At 40.5% G+C, this 23,718-nt stretch overlaps 1 protein-coding gene across 3 annotated transcripts in view; it reads left to right on the top strand.

The window, feature by feature from the left end:
• Nucleotides 1-4,189: 4,189 nt before the first annotated feature.
• Nucleotides 4,190-23,718, top strand: part of SBNO1 (strawberry notch homolog 1) — a 45,064-nt gene continuing 25,535 nt past the window's right edge. The window contains exons 1-11 of one of the 3 annotated variants that reach the window (XM_044990125.1): nt 4,190-4,384; nt 12,834-12,918; nt 13,834-13,961; nt 14,723-14,827; nt 15,668-15,977; nt 17,485-17,529; nt 17,930-18,030; nt 19,628-19,724; nt 22,358-22,518; nt 22,705-22,838; nt 22,989-23,079. In XM_044990125.1, coding sequence (XP_044846060.1) covers nt 13,836-13,961; nt 14,723-14,827; nt 15,668-15,977; nt 17,485-17,529; nt 17,930-18,030; nt 19,628-19,724; nt 22,358-22,518; nt 22,705-22,838; nt 22,989-23,079 — 1,170 coding nt within the window. In that variant the 5' untranslated portion in view covers nt 4,190-4,384; nt 12,834-12,918; nt 13,834-13,835. The remainder of the gene's footprint in view (nt 4,385-12,833; nt 12,919-13,833; nt 13,962-14,722; nt 14,828-15,667; nt 15,978-17,484; nt 17,530-17,929; nt 18,031-19,627; nt 19,725-22,357; nt 22,519-22,704; nt 22,839-22,988; nt 23,080-23,718) is intronic. The other 2 variants (XM_044990126.1, XM_044990127.1) reach the window with 2 other exon arrangements.

The following is a 23,718-nucleotide window of genomic DNA, read 5'->3' as shown; positions in this document are numbered from 1 at the left end:
ATTAGGGAGCTACAGATGAAAATACTAATATGGGGGTAATGTATTTCATCATGTGTGAGCTTGTAACCCAAAGGAGTCTGCTGCAGCCAGTCACCATGATTCAGTGCACTCAGCACACATAGGAGTTGTTCGCTTACTCAGTCTCCATAGAGAGAACCATGGTTGTTACTATGCAGTGCTGAATTAAAACACATTTGTCCTTTCTAATCAACTCACACATTTGCAACTGATTGTGTTAGTTCTTATTATGTATTCTTTGACTTATGTAGCAGGCGTCACATTTATAGATAAGCACTTTTCATAAACTTTACACAAGTATTTCCTTTTGATATGAAGTGTTGACTCAACAATCCATCAGTCTCACCCCTATAGATAACTCACTCACCCATTTAAAAAAAAAATGTAGTGATGGAAAAAATAATGCCTTACCAATAAAAGCCCGGCAGTGTGATGTAACATTATGTAGAATGATTTTATATAAGACCATATATTACTAGTTAACATTTTAATTATATCAGGATATGACTAATTATATTTCCCATATTGGGTGATGGGGGTGGGAAACGGTTGATGGCATCCAGAGCAGCAGTGGCTGAAAATGAAAATAGTATCTCAGGCCCAAATCCTTAAAGATGTTTGGGTGCCTAACTCCCACTGATTTCAATGGGATTTAGGCATTTAAATACCAGTACCTAATGCAGCCCAATTCAGCAAGATACTTAAGCACAGGAATATCTTAAAGTTAGGTACATGATGAAGAACCCAGTCCTGCCAAGACTTATGTATATGCTTAATTTTACATACTGCAAGTAGTTCCATTCCAGTCTACTCACCGTGCATAAAGTTAAGCACAAGCATTACTTCTTGCAGACTGACTGGAGCCTATGTATCTTTCTGAATCAGGGATTGAATACAAGAATTATACAACAGCATTAAAACATTTTATATTTTATGGCAGAAATTTTGACATTTACACAGGTGCACTTAATGTTACACATGCTGCACGTAGACTGTGCACAGCTAGTTAAGTATGCTGTTATTCAAAGTGGTTAAGAGGCAGCAGCCAGGCATTAGGTAGCTGCATTTTACATATTCTTATCGCCTCTGGCCAGACTTCCATCCCCCTCAATGGTTGAGGCCTGAGTGATAAGCCTGATCTGCCTTACTTCAAGTATGGTAACTAGATTGATCTACAAAAAGAACAGGAGTACTTGTGGCACCTTAGAGACAAACCAATTTATTTCAGCATAAGCTTTTGTGGGCTACAGCTCACTTCTTCGGATGCATAGAATGGAACACACAGACAGAAGATATTTATACATACAGAGAACATGAAAAGGTGTAAGTACGCATACCAACTGTAAGAGTCCAATCAATTGAGATGAGCTATCATCAGCAGGAGAAAAAAATTAGATTGATCTAATTTACAACACCTAACTTACCCCATACAGAGATGCTCTGGCTCTGCAGAATTTAAGAGCTCTGCGGGACCTAAGCATCAGCCTGCAGAGATTTGTAGCTCTGCAGAAATAGAGTATCGGACCTGTGTAGCTCTGCTCCTTAGTTCCCGATCTCCAAAGATGCTGAGCATTAGAGATACTTTTATAAAACTCCTTAGGAAAATAAATGCTGGAAACTTTATTAACACAATATTAATATGGCATATGCCAGGGACAAACATGCAATCTTAATGATATAAACTAATATTCAGTCTTTCATTATCTGATCACGTACAATTTTCAATATGCAAAAGTTAATGTTCCCATAGCAATGTTAACTCAGTCATATTGCACATACATAATATTTTCTATTCCTTTTTTCCTGTTTAAATGTGAAGCTTAATACATTTTATAACAAGCTGCAATACATAAGACAACACTAATATATGGATAACTTCAGCTATATGATTAAGTGCTGTATATGCTGAAAGTTTAAAAGTATGTTTTGTGGTCAGTTAAGGTTATTTTTGGAATTGGTAAAATGATTTTTTCACATCAGTAATGTAGCTAATCAAATGTGTGAAATGTAAGATTAATATTTATACAATTTACCCTAATTAGTCATTTTCATCCTTTATATTCTCATTTGTTTTGTGCAAAAATTGAATACCTACATATAATGGAGTAAGCATCACTGAATATTTTTAGACATTTTATACAAGTGCCTATATAAAGATTTTAACAATATATTTTATGGCTCCTCAGTTCACATTAAAGATAAATAACTTGCATGCTTCTTAAATGTTCAAAGTTTAAATTGCAATATTTTTGTTTCAGAATTTGGATAAACATCATTATTCATTGTAGCAATCTTAAGTGTAAGTTAACAAAGCTTTGTGGTGCCTACTTTTTTATTTTATTTTTTAAATAAAAAGTGGCCTGAAAACTAAAATACAGATGTCATAAAAAGACGTCAGCACATAAAGTTTTCAAGCATACTGGGCTCTTTGCTGTTTGTGTAGACAGTTTATGCATCAGGCTTGTAGTTGTCTGTAGAGAAAACTTGATGTGCCAGGCATATAGTTTTGTTTTTTTAATAGTGCCAGGCTCTTAAGGTCTGTGACAGAGTAGCAGAGACTGCCCTCATCACAGACCCCTTGAGCTGGGCAGAAGTCCTCCAATTCATGAGAAAAAACTTCCTAAGAGAAAAACTGCAGAGAGAACTGTGGACTTAAGCCAGGAAGTCTGTAGTTCAGGTGATCATGGCAGTGGGAAGTAGTTCAGTAGGATCTTGGCACACATCCTACCAGACTGCTGAAAGTTTTATGCCTCTAGAGCAGTGTTTCCCAAACTTGGGATGCCACTTGTGTAGGGAAAGCCCCTGGTGGGCCAGGCCGGTTTGTTTACCTGCCGCGTCCACAGGTCCAGCAGATCGCGACTCCCACTGGCCGGAGTTCGCTGCTCCAGGCCAATGTGAGCCACTAGAAGCAGCGGCCAGTAAGTCCCTCAGCCCGCGCTGCTTCCAGCAGCTCCCATTGGCCTGGAGCAGCGAACTGCGGCCAGTGGGAGCCACGATCAGCAAGACCTGCAGATGCGGCAGGTAAACAAACCGGCGTGGCCTGCCAGGGGCTTTCCCTACACAAGTGGCATCCCAAGTTTGGGAAACACTGCTCTAGAGGTAAAGGGCACCTAACACGACCATGTGTTATGCACCTAAAGAATACACGAGAGGCCTGGTTTTGTAACCACATAAGCAATGATACAGCTTAGCCTTGGAGTGGGGACCGTAGAGGGGCCTAACTTGCACCGATTTAGTGTTCCCTGGACATGCAGGGTGCCAGGCATGTGCCAAGCAGGAGCAGAGGCTGCAGGAATAGCAACTGCCAGGGAGGCTTAAGAGAAGGCAGCTGACTCCCCGCTGACCCACGCACCTCTCCCCTCCCCAGTTTAGCAGCACCAGGTACAAGCAGACAAAGGGCCCTGAGGGGAGGGGAGGGCTATTCGCTTTCTGAGTACGTGTTGTGTGTGCGGGGGTGGGGGTGGCAAATAGTCCTGTGTAGGGCCCGCAACGGGCTAGCACCCGCCCCGCGGCCCACAGGCCTGCTCAGTGACAGTAACCCCGCCGCGGCAAGGACCCTGTGAGGTGCGCGGGCTGCGCGAGCCCAGGGCCCCACGAGCCCAGGGCCCCACGGCAGACGCAGCAGTCAGGGCCAGCCTGAGCCCACCCGCGCATGCGCCCGTCCTCTCCAAGGCCCTCACTGACGCTACCCCGTGCGCACGCGCCTAGCCCTACAACCGTGACCTCATCATCACGGCTCTGGTTCAGACCCTTCTCCCAGCCTGCCACGCGCAGAAGACGACGGCGCCTCCGCCTTGCGTCCGCACGCCAACGGCCGCCAGCGTGCGGGATCACGTGACTCCTAGCAGCCGACTTCTCGCTCTCCCCTCCCCCACCCGCCGAAAACTGGGCCTGCACCGACGTTCTCGTCTACGGCAACTACCATGGGCTAGTCCGGACAGAAGAAGTCGGGCCCCGGGGTTGTCGGGGAGCTTCCGTCGACCGGTCCAGGAATTTCTTCCTTTACCCTCTACCACGGGCGCTAAAGGGACCACGTCACGTGATGGGAGAGAACGCGGGGAGAAGAAGAGATGGCCGCTCCTCTGATGGGCGGGGCAATGAGAACAAGTCAGGTGGTACAGAGCGCGCGCCCGCCCGCGACGCGAGATACTGGTGTCACGTGGATGTGGCGCGCGGCATACGGCAGGAGGAGGGGCGCCAAGTGGTGAGGTCACGTGTTGCGGGGCCGCCGCCGCCGGCCCTGGGCCCCTCCTCCATGAGAGGGGAGGCAGGGCGGGCAAACATGGCGGCGGTGAGTTAGAAAGCGTCGGACGGCGGGGCTAGCGGCGGATACTTCCAGGAGCGGCCGTGGAGGGATCGAAAGAGAGTGAGTCCCGCCCTACCCTCTTGCCCGATACCGCGGGGGCCCTACCCGGCCGCCTCAGGCGGTCCCTGCTCGACGGGGCTGCGGGACTCACGGGGATCCCCCCCTCAGCTCCCGGTCTGGGCAGCCACGCACCGAGCGGGGCCAGGCATTGTCCCGCGGCCTCTCCATCTCTGGCCCCACACAGTGCGGGCAGGAGGCCCTTTGAGAGAGCCACGCGGGGTGGGGAGCGGTCGGTGCCTCGGCATTGTCTGGAGCTGGGGACTCCATGGGGAGGGGGGTGTAGGTCGCCCTTACAGCCCCTTCCTCCAAGGCTGCCCCCCAGCCCGAGCAGCCGGCCCCGCCGTGACTAGCTCCCCCCGAGTGTCGCCTTGCCGGCAGGGACGCTGGCTTCCCCCGCCCCCCCGTGCCCCTCTGGAGTCTTGCTGGGCGGAGGGCGCTGATCGCTCCAGCGGGGAGGCGTGGGGGGAGGGGGTCGGTATAGCGGTGTGGGGCCGGCTCGCCCTGTTACTGCCGCGGGGGTCACTGCCCCAGAAATGAGCGAACTTTCCTGCCATTGGCTGGTAACACGTATCTGTATGGCGAAGTTTCAGCCTCTGGGTTTATTGATATAGTCTCGTAGGATCTGGTGGATAACGGCAGAGAAAACTTGTGGCCCTTATAACGTGGCGGGGCGACCCCCCCCCCGCGTCCCCGTTTTCTTGTTGGTTAAGCAAAATGGCCTGTTATCTAATATCTCTAACCACTGTCGTTGTGTGTCTCTTTAATCGCTTGGTTAATTGTTACAAATAGAGTCTCTCTAGCGACGGGAGGAGACTAGCTGGAAAAGATGTCTTTGGTGCTTCATTGGCTTTAAATGTTGGTAGGCGCTTCTACAAATACATCTCTGTAAGCTTAATGCCGTTGTTAAGGGAATTCTTAAGGTGTTGGAGATCTGAAAACAAAAGTAGTTTATGGGACGCAATTACGCAGCCAATTCTAACCCAACCCGGAAGTTTATGTCCTGAACACGTGTTTGTGGGCAAGGTTAGGAGGCTGAGTGTTGCTGACCCTTTAGTGAGAGGAACCTGTTCGTTAATGTTTGTGTGAATAGCGAGTAAAGTGCTCAAGGGTCCCTACAACCAACTGGGATCAATGGTGGGATTGCATGCCACAAACAGTAACGATTAACGAATGAGCCTCAAGGTCCGGTTAACTCTGACAGCACACCACCACCAAAGGTTGCTAGGGAGAGTAATTACTTAACATGGAAATGCTCTTAAAACTTTGTTGAGACGAGAGGCCTCATTTTTTTTTTCAGTCACAATGATTTTTAAAAGTGTTGATGATATCCCAACCTTTTTATTTGAGGAGGAAGTTACATATGTTAAAAAGTTCTTTCTGAAATAGATACATTCTTAGGTCATGTATCCTGTTAAAGAATGGGCTAATCGGTTGAAGTGTGAAGGGGATACAGTTTAAAATTATCTGACAAATTTGCAAATCTTGTTCATTTTTCTCTGTTTTATTTAGGCTACTCATTGCATTTTATATTGCTTAATAAGTTTATTTTAGTTTTCATTAACTAATACAGTGGGACAGGATTTAAAGTTTATAGATGCTTAGACTTCAACAATTTTCATTTAATTTAAAAAAAAATAAACTTTTGAAGTTTCACAACTTTTTTATTAATCCTACATTTTTGGGGCTTGATCTGCCTGATGGAAATTGATTTATGTAGACAATGGTGTATGTTGTGTTATTGTACAGTATTCGTATTGGCTTTCAAAGGACACACTTCATGCTTACAAGGGCCGTAACTTTACCTGAATCTAAAAATGACACTTCTGAAAAATGAAAATAGGCTATATCTCCCCCATCTTCTTCCTTCCCACAAGTATATCCCTTGTTCTCTAGAATAAGTTCTTTTCTCAACTGGTGCTAAAATGGTGTGAGAAATTGACATTAACTGTAGGTGCTTGAGGAGGGTTCTGGGGCAGACAGCTAATTGAAAAGAACTGCCTTTGTGTATCTCAGTCTATGCTAGTATTGTCTTCTGGAATGAAGTAGAGAGAGGCTGGTGACCCCCAATACTTTATTGGAGACTATCTCATTCTCTATAATCTTACTTTTCAATTGTTATTGAGAGCTGTGAACTGCCCCATTCATTTCAATGAAGGTGCTAATTTATATGCCCAGTTACAATTTAGACATAGTTATGATGATAACAGCATGTAAGGAAAGAGGACAGGGACAAAAATCAGCAGTCCGAGGCACTAATTTCTTTTTGACTCAACAGTTAAATGTTGCTCGGGAGTGGGGAACCAATTTTTTTCCCCATCCAGTGAGACATCTGAGCTTCCCCTCCTCCATGGTTGGGTTGTTTTTTTTTTCTGGACAGGTGGCTTCCTTCCTGGTTCTATTGGCTATGCTCCTTCCTGTGCTGGAGGCTGTCTGCAAGCTTGAGCAGATATTGCTGTATTAACTAAACTTGGGGTTGCCTTCAGGATTTTCTTTGCAGCTATGATGACTAGTAGGGGGGGAGGGATAGCTCAGTGGTTTGAGCACTGGTCTGCTAAACCCAGGGTTGTGAGTTCAGTCCTTGAGGGGGCTACTTAGGGATCTGGGGCAAAATCAGTACTTGGTCCTGCTAGTGAAGGCAGGGGGATGGACTTGACCCTTCGGGGTCCCTTCCAGTTCTAGGAGCTAGGATAGGTATAGTAAAATGTATATATATTTTTTTAATTGATAACTTAGATTCTGATGTCATTGCATGACACTGAGAGCCAGAGTGCTAGGCATGTGCCTATTTTTCCTTTGCCTTATTCTAGACTTGCCCCGGGGATATCTGAACCCATTGCAGAGGAGCCAAGACTAAGGAATCCATCAGATCTTGTATGGCGATGTTTTGAATATCTGCACAGTCTTAATATGTGGGGCATCTAATTTTGGCTTCTGAAGAAGGCAGAACTTGAGACCAGTGCTTTTTCCAGTTTGAGTTCTGTGTCTTGTAGTCCTAGCAGAATTCTTGCTAATAATTCCAAGCAACTTTTACTGTGATCTTATTTTTTGACAAGGCATTTCAGATCACTTGGGGTAGTAGTGTAAGAAATGATCTCGGGACAGATTACTATGCTGTGTATGGAAGCAAGTGGAGGTGGAGAATGTTAATTGTTACATATAGAGCCTCTCTAGTGATGGGAGAAGACTAGCGGGAAAAGGGTCCCTGCGACCAACTGGGATCAATGGTGGGATTGCATGCCACAAACAGTGGCGATTAATGAATGAGCCTCAAGTCTAGTTAACTCTGACAGCACACCACAAACAAAGGTTGCTAGGGAGAGTAATCACTTAACATGGAAATGCTCTTAAATTTTGTTGAGAAAAGAGGCCTCACCTTTTTCAGTCGCTATGAATTTTTTTTAAAAAATTGATGCTATCCCAACCTTTTTATTTGAGGGTGAAGTTACATCTGTTAAAAAGTTCTTTCTGAAATAGATACATTCTTAGAAGGTCATGGATCCTATTAAAGAATGGGCTAAGCCAGTGGTTTTCAAACTGCAGGTCATGACCAGTACTGGGTCATGGAATGTAAGGCTCTGGGTCTTGGCAGCTCTGGTCAGCACCGCCGACCAGGCTGTTAAAAGTCCTGTTGGTGGTGCTGACTGTTCTGAAACTGCGCTGTACCCCAGAAGCAGCCAGCAGCAGGTCTTGCTCCTAGACAGAGGGGCCACGGGGCTCTGCGCACTGCCCCTGCCCTGAGCACCTGGTCAGTGGGGGCTGAGCGGGGGGAGGGGGCATGGTTCCTGTGGGCACGAGTAGCATGGAGCCACTTGCGTGCCTCTGCCTAGGAGCCGGACCTGCTGCTGGCCGCTTCTGGAGCACCACACGGTCCGCAGTGCCAGGACAGGCAGGAAGCCTGCCGTAACACCCTCCTGCGCTGCTGACCGGGAGCTGCCCAAGGTAAGCCTGCACCCCAATTTCCTGCCCCAGCCCTGAGCCCCCCCCAAACCCAGAGCCCTCTCCTGCATCCTAAACCTCTCATCCCCAGTCCCATCCCAGAGCCAGCATCCCCAGCCCAGAGCCCTGACCCCCTCCTGCACCCCAGCCCAGAACCCCTTCCCGCACCCTGAACCCCTCATTCATGGCCCCACCCCACAGCCCTCATCTCTGCACCCCAATCCTCTGCCCAAGCCCCTCATCCCCACCTCTGCTGGGTCATGGGCATCAACAATTTTCTTCAACTGGGTCTCCAGGAAAAAAAGTTTGAAAACCACTGGGCTAATCAGTTGAAATGTAAAGGGGTACAGTTTAAAATTATCTGACAGATTTACAAATCTGATTTATTTTTCACTGTTTTGTTTAGGCTGATCATTGCATTTTTATGCTGTGTATGGTGTATTGCATTTTTATGCTGTGTATGGTAGCAACTTGAAGTGGAGAGGGAGAAAGTTTGTGTGGAAGGTACAGCAAGGATTTTAGTGTTAAAGGGTGAGCAAAGGCTGTCGGCACTGTTGACAATAAGATGTGTTACTTTGGGTTTTTAGTATTCCACATAGTGTGAGACATTAGGTTCACAGAGGATATGCCATAGACATCAGTGCTTTAAATATTAGCCAGTGGCTTGGAGGGTTTGGTGGAAGCCATAGCAGATCAACTGTGTGTTTGCAATTGCCACAGTCAAATGCAATTTATTAATAGAGAAGTTCTAAAAATGTAATGGTATATTTAGTGTTATGTGACATATAGGGGCCTTTTTTTTTTTTTAAATGGAAAATCTTTCTGGGTTTGAAGTTACCACCTTCCTTCTGGGGAAAAAAGTAGGCTGGACATCTGTTTCTGACTATCTTAGTTTTATGCTGCTGATTTTGCACTTTCCACCAAGGCTAAAACAGGGAAGGTGTGAGACAAAGATTGGCAGGTTGGCACGGATATGTGCCATAATAAAAATGGCATTGAGAATACTGGCAGTTGTGTTCTTAAATCAGAAGCTTATTTTTGCATGACTTGAGAAGAAATTGGTTTATGTAATATATAATGTTAATGAAACCATCTTTTACTTTGAAAAAATAGTTTTATAGTGGCACAGCATATCATACAAAATGTTTACTGAGCCATTTTTATAGCATCTTTTTTGTTATGACAGTCACTTGGATTTTTCTTTATGCTTTCTAGAAAAAGTTAGTTGTACCATTGCTGTCAAGGTATCTATTAGTTGTATAACAATTTTTTGTTTTGTACTTCAGCTTTTTTGTGTGACTCTTCTAACAGGTTGGGTCTTGTTGCTTAGTAGTATTGGGACAGTTTGCAGACGACTACTTTTTTTTTAAAACAAGATTCAACAATGAAAAATTTAGGGAACAGCTTGTAATATCGTCAACTTTTTTAAAAGTAACTTTTGTGGGGATTTTGGGATGCAAGAAACAGAGCCTTTTATAGTATTGCACAACTTTGAGCCACAGAAGTAACTTTTGCTTATGCTAACTAAAAAGCCTGATACTTTGTAAAAATTATGGAGTTGTATTTTGACTTGATTAGCTTAGTTTTAGGTTTGACTAAATGAATGTAAGAATATAAACAATAAGATATTAAGATGTAGCTTTTTTTCTGATGTATTTCTGTTGTTTTTGGAGTAGTTGAAACTTGTATGTTGAGCTTAGTTATGTGGGTTAAGTTTCACAAACAGAAGATTAGCTATTTACTGAATATTTTTAACTTCAGTGACAATGTCAGGAGTTCAGTATTCCCCTAGTGTTTGCAACCAGAACACTATAACTTTGTTCCGATTATTCAGGAACCAGATTACTGAAACTAACTAGTCCAGAGTCGTCCAAACTGAATGCCATGCAAGTAAACTGTTACAGTTCTTTCACTTAATCTAAATGGATAGCAATAGATATCTTTAAGGGAATTTAAAAATGGAGGGATTTATATGAGGGAGAGTGGCGGTTGGGATGTCTTTTGGAGATTACTGTGATAATTTAAGCACTCCAACTGTATTATCTAAGGGTGAGTATAAAACTAAACTTGGTTATTCTAGGAACATGTGAATTGCTACTAGTTCCAACTAGTGGTCATCCTTTGTAGACCCTGCAGTAGGCAGGTATGAGATAACTTGCCCCCAGGGAAAGCTGCTTCCTAACCCTTTTAGTTGGCTTATACTCCAGCATGAGTATTTATATCTTCTAAAACTCTTGTTTGTTTGTTAATATTTATAACCCATGATATTCTTAATATACATGCTAAACTTTTAAATGTCTTGCTTTGAGTTCCGCGGACTAATTGTCCATTATATAGGAAAGTCTTTTTTTCCCCCAATTTTGGATTTGTCCCATCTAAATCACCCCATATTCCTATATTATGAGAGAAGATGGATTGAAAACTTCTGTTTACCTCATTCATTATTTTTGCAGATTTTTATCTTGTCCCCCTCACTCAACTCCAATTTAAGATAGTCCCAATCTTTTCAGTTGCCTTTCATAAGATTTTTCCCTGCGCTTAATCATTCTAGTCACCTGTCTCTAAACTTACTTTATTTCCGCCATCTCCAGATAAAGTTGGGGTGACCAAAACAGTATTCCAGGTGGGGACATTCTGTTGATATGTAGAATTCCATTATGATTTCCTCATTTAGTCTCTCCCCGTTCACCTTTACACTGTTTGCTCTTTTGGCCACATTGAGCAGAAGTCTTCATTGAGCTAGTAACAGTGATATGCAGGTTTCTTTTCTGAATTGATAGTTTACTTAGAGCCCAGTAAAGTGTATGAGTAGTTCACATTGAAGGGAATAATCTGTGTTACTTTGCGTATGTCCACATAGAACAACTTCTTCCACGGTGAAGTTCTCTCTGCAGTTCCTGGAACTTCTCCAGTATTGATTAAACATTGTCTTGTGCAGACTTTGTCGCCTTGCTACTCTCACCCTCTTCCAGTTAATTTATAAATGTACCAATCACTGCCAAACCAGTCTGGAACTTTGTGGCATCCTACTGTTAACCTTTTCTCATGATGAAAATGATCCATTTTTTCCTACTTCGATTTTTGCCTTAATAAACTGGCTACTTAGTTTTTTTAGGTAGCCTCTTTTGAGGGATGGTCAGAGGCCTTTTGAAAGTTTAAATTGTCACCTTTTTCTTTTAGTAATTTGACTTCAGATAATTCTAAAAGACTAGTGAGATGATTTTTCTCTGAGAAAGCAGCAGTGCTGACTAGATCTCCTCATCATGGTGTTCTAGGTATCTTTATATTTAATTCAACCAAGTACAGAAGTAAGGCTTACCGGCCTGTAATTTTCCAGATCACTCTGAATGCCTTAAAGTACAATATTTGTTACCCTATAATACTTTGATGTAGTATCTGGTTTTAATGGGATTATATGGTTTTACTGGCAATTAAATCTGGATGTGTCCTCTTCGATTTGGGGCTCTTGCTGTTCTCACATTTTGGCCGTGTCTAAGTCTTGTCTGTTTTTTCTGCATAACATCTCTAAGATGCAGCCTTTCTTATTCATCCCCAAAATTAAAACCATCACGTAAGCTCTCAGCTCGCATCTTGATTACTGCAACATCCTTCTTTTTGGCCTTTACAATCCAATCCAGCATGTCACCCCCTTTTTGAATGCCTCCACTGGCTCCCCTTTCTCTATCATATCAAACATAAGCTGCTTGTGTTCACTTCCAAGGCCCTTCAGTCAATCCCCATCCTACCTCATTTGCTGTTGAGCTGTTAATGCCAGCTTTTGCTGGTCTACTTGTTATATTTTCAAACAAGCACATTCCTGTCTTCTCCCATGCTGCCCATTTGCTTGGGAAGTTTTCCCTCTAAAAATCCACAAAGCGATCTCATTATGCAACTCCAAAACCCTCCTAAAGCGCTCCTTCACCATGAGGCTACAAAAAAATTAACAGGCTGTTGGTGTGGTGAAATCACTGCCTGTCATATTGACCAACATTGCTTCATTGTTTCCTTGTGCTCCCCTATCTGTGTCCATCTGTTGTCTCTTGTTTTATACTTAGATTGTAAGCTCCTTTAGGTAAGGGCCATCTTTTTGTTCTGTTTATACAGCACCTAGCAGTGGGGGCCTTATCCTTGACTGTGGCTCCTAGACACTACGATAATAGCTACTAACTTCATTCTTAAACTGATGGATGGAATTTACATTATCAGTTCTAGCATATTTTTTTTTTGACACCTCAATCTTTGCCAGTACTTCTAGTATTACTAGAAGAGGGTAGGTATCTTCTCAACAATGGGCAGTCTAGAACTAGGGAGCACAAGAATTTTGGATCTTTGAGCTTGGTCTGTTACGTGTTCTGGCAATTGTCAGCAGTGTAGGTGCTGTTAACCAAGTGTTGAACGTATCTTAGCTATGAGTGCAGACAAGGATAAACTGCTTAGCATTGTTTTGAAAACTTTGGATAAAACCTTGTTTCTGAAACAATGCTGAATGTTTTGTCCTTTTCTATGCTTACAGCTAAACAGAGTTAAGCTACACAGTGCAGACACCTGTTGTCAACAGTGAATAAACTCTAGGAGTGCAAGCAAACCTATACAGAGAAGTGAGTAACTGTAATGTTTGAGCAAAAACTCAGTCCCTTTGTGGAATGAAAGGGGATATTTGCATTATGATTTCTAGTAACTGGGCTCTTCCCCCCCCTCCCCCCCCCCAAAAGAGTATTTGACTTCTTAATTTACTCCAGGACGGTATTAAAACTTAAAATTAACAGCTATCCTATACATGAAAAGCCCATGGCCTACGTTTTACTCTAAGTGTCCCATACTAATATTTGCTGACTTAATGATTAAATACAGCAGATGACCATCTATCTTGCCCACTATGCAAAAAATCCTCTCAAATTTATTTATGATACAAAAACTAAAAGCTTATTAGTTTAGTATAAAACAAGTATTTCTAGAACTACTTAATTTAACTGACTTTTCCTGAATTCTTGTCTCATTAAGCAGGTACAGAATTGTTATAGGTTAAACAAACCAATTATTTTTAACTGCTACCTAAGTACTTCTCCCTGCTTAGGCAATATGCTTTAGGGGCTGTTCCTAAAGGGACACAGCATAAATTGCACTTCCATCTCACCACTTTTGCCTACCAGTATTACTTGAAACTCCTACAATTATCAAGATACAGGCTAGAAGAAACCTTTTTTCATTTTGTTTACTTTATGCATTTGATAGCATCTTGTGTATAGTTAGGTTTTCATTGGTTCCCCTGTTTATGGGGATCTTGTACGTAAGTGAGAAATATTTTTTAAATTTGGAAAATTGAGCACAAAACCACAGGAATTGTCAAGAGACTCTGAGCAGATTTAGAACCTGAAACTTGTTTTATGAAAGTGACTAATTTGACTGTGCCCTTAAAAATCAGATGATGAAATATAAAATTCTAAAGGTTTTGCAGAATAAACAATGATTACAATTGTAACTTATGCCTGTGGTCGTCTTTATTTTTGTTTTAGAGATGGTGGAGCCAGGACAAGATCTGTTGCTTGCTGCTTTGAGTGAGAGTGGAATCAGTCCAAATGATCTATTTGATATTGATCCTGTGGACATGGGCCTTGCAACACCAGCACCAGCTGTTCAGCAGGTTAAAAATGAGAGCTTTTTTACAATTAGCCAATATTGCATAATATAGAATCATAGACTTTTTTTTTGGTTAACTATTGTGAAAGAGTGGAATTATTGTATGTTTTCATTGCTGTGCTGGGCTTGTGTATGGAGGAAAAAATTGAGATGGTAATCACCTGTCTTAAATATGTATTTTAGAAATCAAAAGTATATAATTATTGACTGAACTTGTATCAATATGAGTTATATATACGTTCTAGGGCCACAATGTCATGTATCCACACATAGAACTTCCATTGATATATCTTGCATGGTTTTCCTGTCCTCTGAAACGAGAGAGAATTAATTTAATATTTGATTTAATCTCCATGACAACTTACACACCACAAGAATGGAACACATTTTTGGACATAGGAGTGGGTGGGTGAGATTGTGCAGGAGGTCAGACTAGATGATCATCATGGTCCCTCCTGACCTCAAAGTCTACGGTTCTATGAAAACAATAGTCTGTCAACAGAAATAAAATTGCAAAACTCAGTTTTCACAGCAGTTAACTGGAAAGGCTTTATGCTTGAAGCAATTTTGGGGGCAGAGTCAATGACTTGGTTTGCTACCATCTTGATTTCTAATAAAACCAGGATTATTAACAGGCAAAGCAAACGAGTTGGTCATTAGTTTTAACATGGGCGGGTGCGGAGGGTGGGGATAGTAGTAAAGGTTTTCATTCTTTTTTTCCTACTAAAACTAGTACCTGATCGTGCTTTCTTTCTTTCTCTCTAGTCAGTGCCACTTAGTGCATTAGAACTAGGCTTGGAGACTGAGGCAACAGTTGCTGTTAAACAAGAACCAGAGACTGTGTCTACTCCAGCACTATTAAATGTCAGGGTAAGAGCTGACATATTTAGAGTTTTATGTGTGTAAAATAGTGAAGTGAGGAAGGCCTGCAAATTGTTGGCTCTTTGCCATCCCTTCAGTATAATTCGTAATACAGTCAAAAATTATTTTCTGGCTTTTTCAGTAAAACTCAGTTTTGAAGGGTTGGCATGATGTGTAAGAGATGCCATGTCTTAGATCAAGCCAGATTTAAAGGGAAAAATTGTTTAAGGAAGAACCCAGTTTCATTTCTTAGGAGTACATTTAGAATAAGGATGCCATTAAACCTGATACTTTTACTAGATCTTACTAGAAGATGATATGAAGTAGATCAATATCTGGAGGGTAGGGCTAACAAAATCTCCACAGAAAAAGGAGTTTTAAAATAGATATTAGTTTATTTATAAACTAACTGTAAAACCATGTGCAGTGTGTAAGATTTCTTTACAAGCCAAGCTTCTCCACACAGCAGATGTACTTTGAGTCTGGATGGTGAAAGCCTTCTCTTTCTTACCTGTTCTTTCCTCTTCTCTTTGGGAAAAAAATCTTGTGAAGCTGGATCCTCCCATGAAGCAATACTCCTGCATTTTGGAAGAAGCTTCTTTCTCAGGCTTCCACATCTTGAAATAAAATGGCATTCTAGCATCAGTTAGTTGTGCGATGGAAAGATGATATTGACAGTCCACCAACTTTAAGAATAAAAAACCCCCTCACACTGCTTAAATTGATACCTTTGTCCCCTCGCTGAGAGGCATATAACACGTCTTGCTTTTTGAGTATTGTCACTTGGAGAATCATCATGATGATATTTCCAAAATAGGAAAATCTTACGTTTTTCTTTTTCTTTTCTAGCAACCACCATCAACCACAACCTTTGTGCTGAATCAAATAAATCAGCTTCCAACATTGGGGACTACAATAGTAATGACAAAAACCACACCTGTGACAACTACTAGGCAGACCATCACTGTAGCAAAAATCATTCAAACCAGCACAACTACTCGACCATCGGTTGCAGCACCAGCAGTACGCAATGCCTTGACCACTACACCTTCAAAGGACCAGGTCCAGCTGAAAGATCTGCTCAAAAACAATAGTCTTAATGAACTAATGAAATTGAAGCCACCTCCGAACATTGCTCAGCCAGTTGCTACGGCAGCCAGTAAGTGGTTCTTTCCCCTTCATCATGTGCATTTTGTTTCAGAAATGTGATACTGAAATAATCTAATAAAAAGAACTTGATGGTGATCTTTTTGGCTCTCTGTGGAGTAACAGAGTAGAATAGCACAATAGCATTAAAACTGAGCCTAGAAAACCTAACACATGTTGGACTCCTCAACATTATAAAAAGAAAGTATGAAGTTGGAACTGGCACAAAATGATTGAATTTTTAAAAACTTAAGAACCCTTTGATATATCCTTTTAAGAAATGAGACAAACTGAAAATAAATTTTGAAATAGGACGCTGGTAATGACTGACGTTAGTAATGTTTTCTGTATAGCAATTTGTTAATCTTGTTGAAGTTGAATTATTTGAACCTATGCCATTGTCTAATCTACTGTGTGTGGTAGGGGAATACTGTCCTTAAATTATAGTCACAACCCTTTCTCTTTCCTTCCCAAAAAGACTTCTAGAACAAACTAGTATTTTTTACTTCTAGCCACGTTTCTCTAAAGCATCCTTTGGGGAGGGAATAAACAGAAACCTGTGCACTTTACCCCCCCCCCCCTCCAAAAAAAAGTGCATCCCTCTTTTGTGTCATATGTTAAAATCTATTGTAGTGGTGGCTAATCTTTTATAGACAATGTAGTGGTTCTCCAGCACTCCATAATTAGGGGGAAATTGTTGCAGGAATAGTTAAATGGTAAGTTACAAATATTGGGAGATCTAGTATGTATAAATATCTGAGATCCTGTGGCAAGATAATGTCTAGAAACTTAACTACCAGCTTCAGTTGATGCTGTACTGTGGAAGTTTTTGCAAGTCTTCTATGTAGCATATATATGGATTTCAGGGTTGGTTTTTTTTTGTTTTTGTTTTTTTTAAACTCTCCCTCTGATTCCATGTTAATGTTCAAAGGAGTGCATTGTGAATTTGAAAGTTAAAATTTCAGGTACCACATGTCAGGAGTCTGTTTGTTTTGTTTTCTGGAACGTAACATTGGTTTTGTAACACACAACTGCTGAACATATAATTCAGCTGTCCTGTGAAAGGGTAGGGTTTTTTTGGGGGGGGTTTTTTTTTTTTTTTTAAGCAGCCCGGACTTTACAGAAAGCAGACTCTTTTCTCTTCCCTGATGACATCTTTGCAGAAACACTTAATAGAACTTGGAAAAATGAAGCTTTACAGCAGAGGATTTAAATGCTTTCTTACTATTTAACATACAATTTTTAGCTATTTGTATATTTATTTAACTCTTCTTACAAAAGTAACCTCTGCAAGTCTTACATTTAACTTATGCTTTTGCTTTCACATACTGGAAGTTTGAAAGATAGCTCCTTAACTAAAACTTCCACTGTATCTGTCCTTGTATAAATATTTGTCTTAGATCTGTACTGTGACCCTCATCACCATTAAATTCTAAAGGGAGGAAAATGAACAAATGTTTTGTAGTTGTCCATTTGTAGCATTTAAAACAATTCAGTCCAACATGTTGACTTTCTTACAGAAATAATTGTAGTGTCTCCAAAGGTGGTAAACACCACCAAACCAGGTAAGATCACTTCTCTTGATAAAACTGGGTTTGTGGTTTCCTATTAAACTGCCTCATCTCTCACGTGAGAAGGCATACTATTAAATGGTCTATATAAAGGTTTGGTGAAGGTGTCTTCTCTTTAAGTTACACTTAATAGAATCACGCATCTATCTCAGATATGATGGTACAGTTTGTAAGTACGTTTGGCTCCCTCAGAAAGAGGCAACAGGACTAATTTCAGGCACATTCAGAGTTTATGTAGGTAAATATATTTGGCTATTCTTGAGGATGTCAGTGTACTATCAAAGATTTTAGATCTTCATTTCCAGCTACCTTGACTGCGTGATGTATAAATCAATACAACAGAAAAAATGTAAGGAAAATTATTAATTTCTGTAAAATTTCATTTTTCTTGTAGCTGATCTAAGCAATGGTGCTGTAAAGAAGGAGGCTTCTACAAAAGAAGTAACAAGAATATGGGTAAATGATGTAAAAATGAGAAGTTATTCACCTACTATGGTGAGTAGTAAGAATGAATGGATATAGTTTCTTAAATGAGTTTTACATATAAATGGTCCCAACTGTCTTTAGATAGTTTCAGCAGTTGCTCATGGAAGCTTTCTATGTTTCCATAACCACATAGCATATCTGATTCTGAAGGAGAATTTTCCCTGACTGCAATAGTTGTGGAGTGGTTCGTCCAAGCAGACCAGACTGCCATTTGTCCAGAGCAGGTTCCATATGAGCTAGTGTGGGAGTCATTTGAACATCAGGCGTCTTTCACGAGAACCCATTGTGCATGCTGAAGGGTATCCTACCTGACCAAAGCTGATGTGCAGCTCCCTCACTCTGCTGTTGGAAACGTCCTCTGTATAAATTTCCCTGTCATGCAACCAGATACACAACTGTCCACAGTTTGAGGATATTAATGTTTCTGTAGCAATTTGGACCAGCCTTGGGTTGTATGACCATACTGTAAACTCAGTTTCTTCTCCCATTGATATGCTGGGTGTTTAGGAAATAATTAGTACTAATACTATTGAAACATCACTTAAATCGTACTTCAACAAGAACTAGATTAAAATGAGTCTGTTGTGTGATCTCCAGTATGGTACCTGGAAGCTGTCTGGATCTTTAATATTAAAAGAGCTATTTGGTGCTGAAGGGTTTTGTCTTCACGCACAGAGGAAGTTTCTTTTCTGCTTTTTTTTTTAAAAAAAAAAAGGTACTTCAGGCATCTGTTGTGTAGTAGCCTGGGCCACAGGATAATAATGGGCTATTGTCATCTCTTTGTGAGTTATATTGGATACCACAGTGGTGGGTGCATTATATATGCATGCTTTCCAATACTTTGAAGTCATTTGAATCTTTAACCAATGGAAGTCTGCAACAGATTTCACAGAAATATTTACGTGAAGGCCTTTTCCTTTCTAAGTTACCTTGCAGGTATATATGCTGAGGTACACTCTCAAAAGCACATCTGTGAACCTACATTTAATCTGTGGCACGCTGACTGACTGCAGTAAAATAGAATCATACTCCTTTTAGCACCCCTTTATCTAAATATTAGTTATGTCCCTTGTGTGTCCCTGGTTATGTACTGTAGACTTATGCCTTGAAGTTTTAATTCATCGCAAGGCAAACAAATAGCTTCCCATTGGTTCTCATTACATTTGGATAATTTAAGTTCAATTAAAATTATGCCAACTGGTGCATAAAATCAACTTTAAAATTGCATATTTTGGACTAAAAGCTTTATAAAAGTGTTGGTCCACTGGCTTAGTTGGAGTGCTCACGCTGCTTTGCAGGTTTTGTGTTTTTGGCTCACATTTCCTATGCTAGTATCGTTTAACTCACTTTCCAGTGATACTTGCTTCCAGTGGAATGCCACTGTCTGTGAAGGGAGTCCCTACAAAAAGAATATGGCTGTTAAAGCCTTCTGAAATCTTGTAATTGATGTTTCTATTGTTCTCTGGTTCAGGTAATGCACTGTTATGGAAATAATGCTAATGTCAATGTCTGAATTCTAGCTTCCACTCCACATGCCTGTACACTTCTAGAATGTTGAGCATCAGCAATGTATCATTTGACTAATGCAGATATATTTGTATTGTAGAAAGTGCCAGTAATAAAAGAGGAAGAGGAACCTGAGGAGGAGGATGAAGAAGAAATGGGTCATGCAGAGACATATGCAGAGTATATGCCAATAAAATGTATGACTCTCGGTTTGCATCCAAAAACTGAAACTCCTTAAATGGTTTAGTGCCCAAATTCCTAACAGAATATGCAAAGATAGACTAGTAATGCTTTATAATGCATCAAAATCAAATAACTAAAAGGGACCAGATTTTGCTCTTGTTGAGAAAATTGCTTTCTCCTGCAACAGTCAGCTTTTGAAAGACACACTCAAATCTTTGAACTTGGCCTTGGCCAGGTCTGATACTATTATTGGTTTAACTTTCTATCAATAGTTCATGAACAATGGTAAGTTTTTAAAATAACATAGTTGGTAAGCCAAAACTTTGGCTTGCCAATGGTCTTTAGAATTGTGTCCATCTGTGCACATAATTTAAAAAATAAACAGTTGTTCCTGACTGCTCAGGACTGAACTGTTGCCTTCGTATTAAGGGGCTTTGTCTTACTAGCCAAGTAAAGCATTTCAGTCACTTGATTACTGAGCAGTCACTATCCTAGGTCTAAGCGCTGGCTGGGGAAGTGTTTACATGTATATAATTTAAGTGAATGATCAAATTTGGCCCTAATTTTATTTTTTAACAGCTTTTATAGAACCAAAGATTACTAGAAATATTTCCAGTTTTTCTTATTTCGGAAATAAATTGCCTTTAAAGCAAATGAACATTACCCTGCAGATGGATACTTAAACTTTGCAGCACTAAGAATATAGAAGTAACTGCCTTAATTGATTTGTTTCTCTGTCCAATCTGACATGTAAATAGAACAGGGGTAGGAAACCTATGGCACGTGTGCCAAAGGCGGCACACAAGCTGATTTTCAGTGGCACTCACGTTGCCCGGGTCCTGGCCACCAGTCCAGGGGGCTTTGCATTTTAATATAATTTTAAATGAAACTTCTTAAACATTTTAAAAACCTTATTAGACTTATAGAAAGAGACCTTTTAAAAACATTAAAACGTATTACTGGCATGCAAAACCTTAAATTAGAGTGAATAAACGAAGACTCAGCACACCACGTCTGAAAGGTTGCCGACATAGAACATAAATAATGACAAGTAGATTAAATTGCTAAAAATTTAACTTTTAATAGCTTGTTGTTCCTAACATAGGTTTAAAAAAAATACAACATGATTTTAAGCAGTGTTTGAATCCCCTGGTTCATACTGTGTGCAAATATAAGTCTGTTGAAGGCACTCCCCCACTAAAATGTTCATATTTTTAAGGGCAAAAGTTACCAATAAGATCATCTCTGTAGAACTCTAGGATACACAGGAAATAGAATTTCACCCCATGTTGTAACTTTAAAATTAATAGATCTTTTGCATGTGTGTCCAAAAAATGTTTTGCTTTCCACTGTCTCTCCATCCTGGTTGCCTTTATTTTTCCACAGCAGTATGTAGTACCAATTTCCTCCCCAAAAAAGTACACCTTATCCTTGCAGCAGCACTGTAGTAGCCCACTTCTCCTAAGGCATCTCCTTTTACTTTTGCTTTCACTGCTGCTTTCAGCTGAAAAGTTCACTCATTGGAATAAAAATATTTAAGAGCTACACCCATTATGCTCCGTGTGTTGGAAAGACACATGACACTTTTTCTGGGTAGTTAATGTAAAATTGTACTCCTAAGTGTATTATCTTACTGAAACATATGTAACAGATTACATTTGTAAGATTGTAAATCTTTATCCATCTTTTATTACAGCTCAACATGAGTGAAAAACGAGTTTAGTTTAAGCGATTCAACGTGTCACAGAACAGAAACTGGTTTTCAAATGCCCTTAAGCTCCCATATTGATGACATTGCTATAGACTCATCTGCTATTTGTAGCCAAATGGTACAATAACATTAAGTCTATTTAAGTGACCTGCAAAGCTTTTTGGATTTTTTTCTAACAGCCCTCATATGACAGTGTATGTTTAAGTTCTTGTAACATTTTTAAAAATTCTTTTTCTGTCTTGTATTCCTTGGAGTGTGTGTCTTGGAAGTGCCTTTTCTCTCAGTTCATGTACCTTCATTTTTTGTGGATTAGTGACATCACAAACCCAGTGGAAATGTGTGCTAATCACTGACTAATCTGAGCTGCTCCTAGTCAGACTCTTCTCTTCCCACGCTCTGTGCTATGGTATTGCTAGATTGCGTACGTGGTCAGACAATGTGTAAATAAAGAGTGGTTGAGGAAAGCGATTTATATGTTCTTGATATGAACATGGCAGTGATATCATCAGAGGGCAGAGCTTAAGTCCTTCAGGGGACTTTTCTGTGAGGGAAGGCAGAACTCAGAGCCAGTAGTTTTAACGTAATAGGGAGATTTTGACAAAGCAGAAGTGGATCTTCATGGACCATGAGTCTTGCAAGCTGAAAGTGAACAAAATCAAAAGCTTTGAAGGTCACCTTTAAGTTACTTTCATTATATGAAATCTTGGATTAATGCACTTTTTCTTAAAGGGACACCATTTCATATATTAAGAGCAGGAGCTGGATTCAAAAGAGCATAGGAATTTAGAGTTGTCCTGCATTTAACCTTAATCGTGAACCAAAAATATCTAGTCTTGGAAGTTGTTCTGGGGATTTATCCACTTCTGAAATAACTAATGTAACAATAATGAAACTGTTCTGAATTATGTTTAGAACTACTGTTTTTTCCCAAACTAGTAAAAATTGGTCTACGTCATCCTGATCCAGTAGTAGAAACAAGTTCGTTATCCAGTGTAACCCCTCCTGAAGTATGGTATCAGACATCAATATCTGAAGAAAGTATTGATAATGGTTGGCTGTCGGCATTGCAACTTGAAGCAATTACTTACGCAGCCCAGGTATGTTGCACTATAGCATTTTTAAAAAACTTTATTTTTAGAATACAAAGGTCCACTGAAGGGCTAAACTTTGCCTTTCAGGATCAGCTTGTGAAAGGGTAGGGGGGATAGCGTGGACTCTTCTGTCCCTGCCGGAATCTATAAATGATCCATTTTTGAAAACTTAAAACATGTTTTCTTTCACAGCAACATGAAACATTCCTGCCTAATGGAGACAGAGCTGGATTCTTGATAGGTGATGGTGCTGGTGTAGGAAAAGGAAGGACCATAGCTGGAATAATCTATGAAAATTACCTGCTGGGTAGAAAAAGAGCTGTATGGTAAGTTAACTATTTGTGATAAACGTTGTAGTTATTGCAGTATTTAAAGTTAGTGAAGCTTTTTTGGACAAAAGTCTTGGATTATGACTTTTTTTGTCTTTTGCTCTAATAATTTTACAGATTATATGCTCTTTTTTGTTTTGTATCCAGGTTTAGTGTGTCAAATGATCTGAAATATGATGCTGAAAGAGACTTGAGAGACATTGGCGCAAAAAATATTTTGGTTCATTCCTTAAACAAGGTGTGGAAACTTTTTACTATGTACAATTGAGGCAAACCTTTAGGTAGGCTCGTGTGATGAGACATGCATGTTACTGTTTAATACTATTCTTAAATTTTATGTTGAAACAAACTAGATTAATGGTGACCAGATACTCAACACAATTAATATTAACAATGAGGGAAAAAGAATGCAAGCCAAGGACCTATGGAATTATAGACCAGTCAGTCTGACTTAAATATCTGGAAGGATACTGGAACAAATGATTAAACAATCAGTTTGTAAGGACCTGAAGGATAATGTGGTTATAAGAAGTAGCCAGCATGGATTTGTCCAGAACAGATCATGCAAAACCAACCTAATTTCCTTTATTTGACAGGTTTACCAGCTTAGTGGATAGGTGTGCAACAGTAGATGTGATATAGCTTGATGTTAGTTAGGTTTTTTACACAGTCATAATGTGTCTTTCTCATAAGAAAACTAGGGAAATGTGGTCTAGGTGAAATTACTATAAGGTGGGTGCACAACTGGTGGAAAGACCATACTCATAGTAATTGTCAATGTTTCACTGTCAAACTGAGAGGGTGTATCTAGTGGGGTCTCTCAGGTGTCAGTCTCGGGTCTAGTACTGTAGTATTTTATTAGTGACTTAGATAATGC

The sequence above is a fragment of the Mauremys mutica genome, chromosome 16 (genome assembly GCF_020497125.1).
Source record: "Mauremys mutica isolate MM-2020 ecotype Southern chromosome 16, ASM2049712v1, whole genome shotgun sequence".
Lineage (NCBI taxonomy): Eukaryota > Metazoa > Chordata > Testudines > Geoemydidae > Mauremys > Mauremys mutica.
The sequence above is the reverse complement of the archived record's forward strand: the minus strand, read 5'-3'. Positions and strand labels throughout refer to the sequence as shown.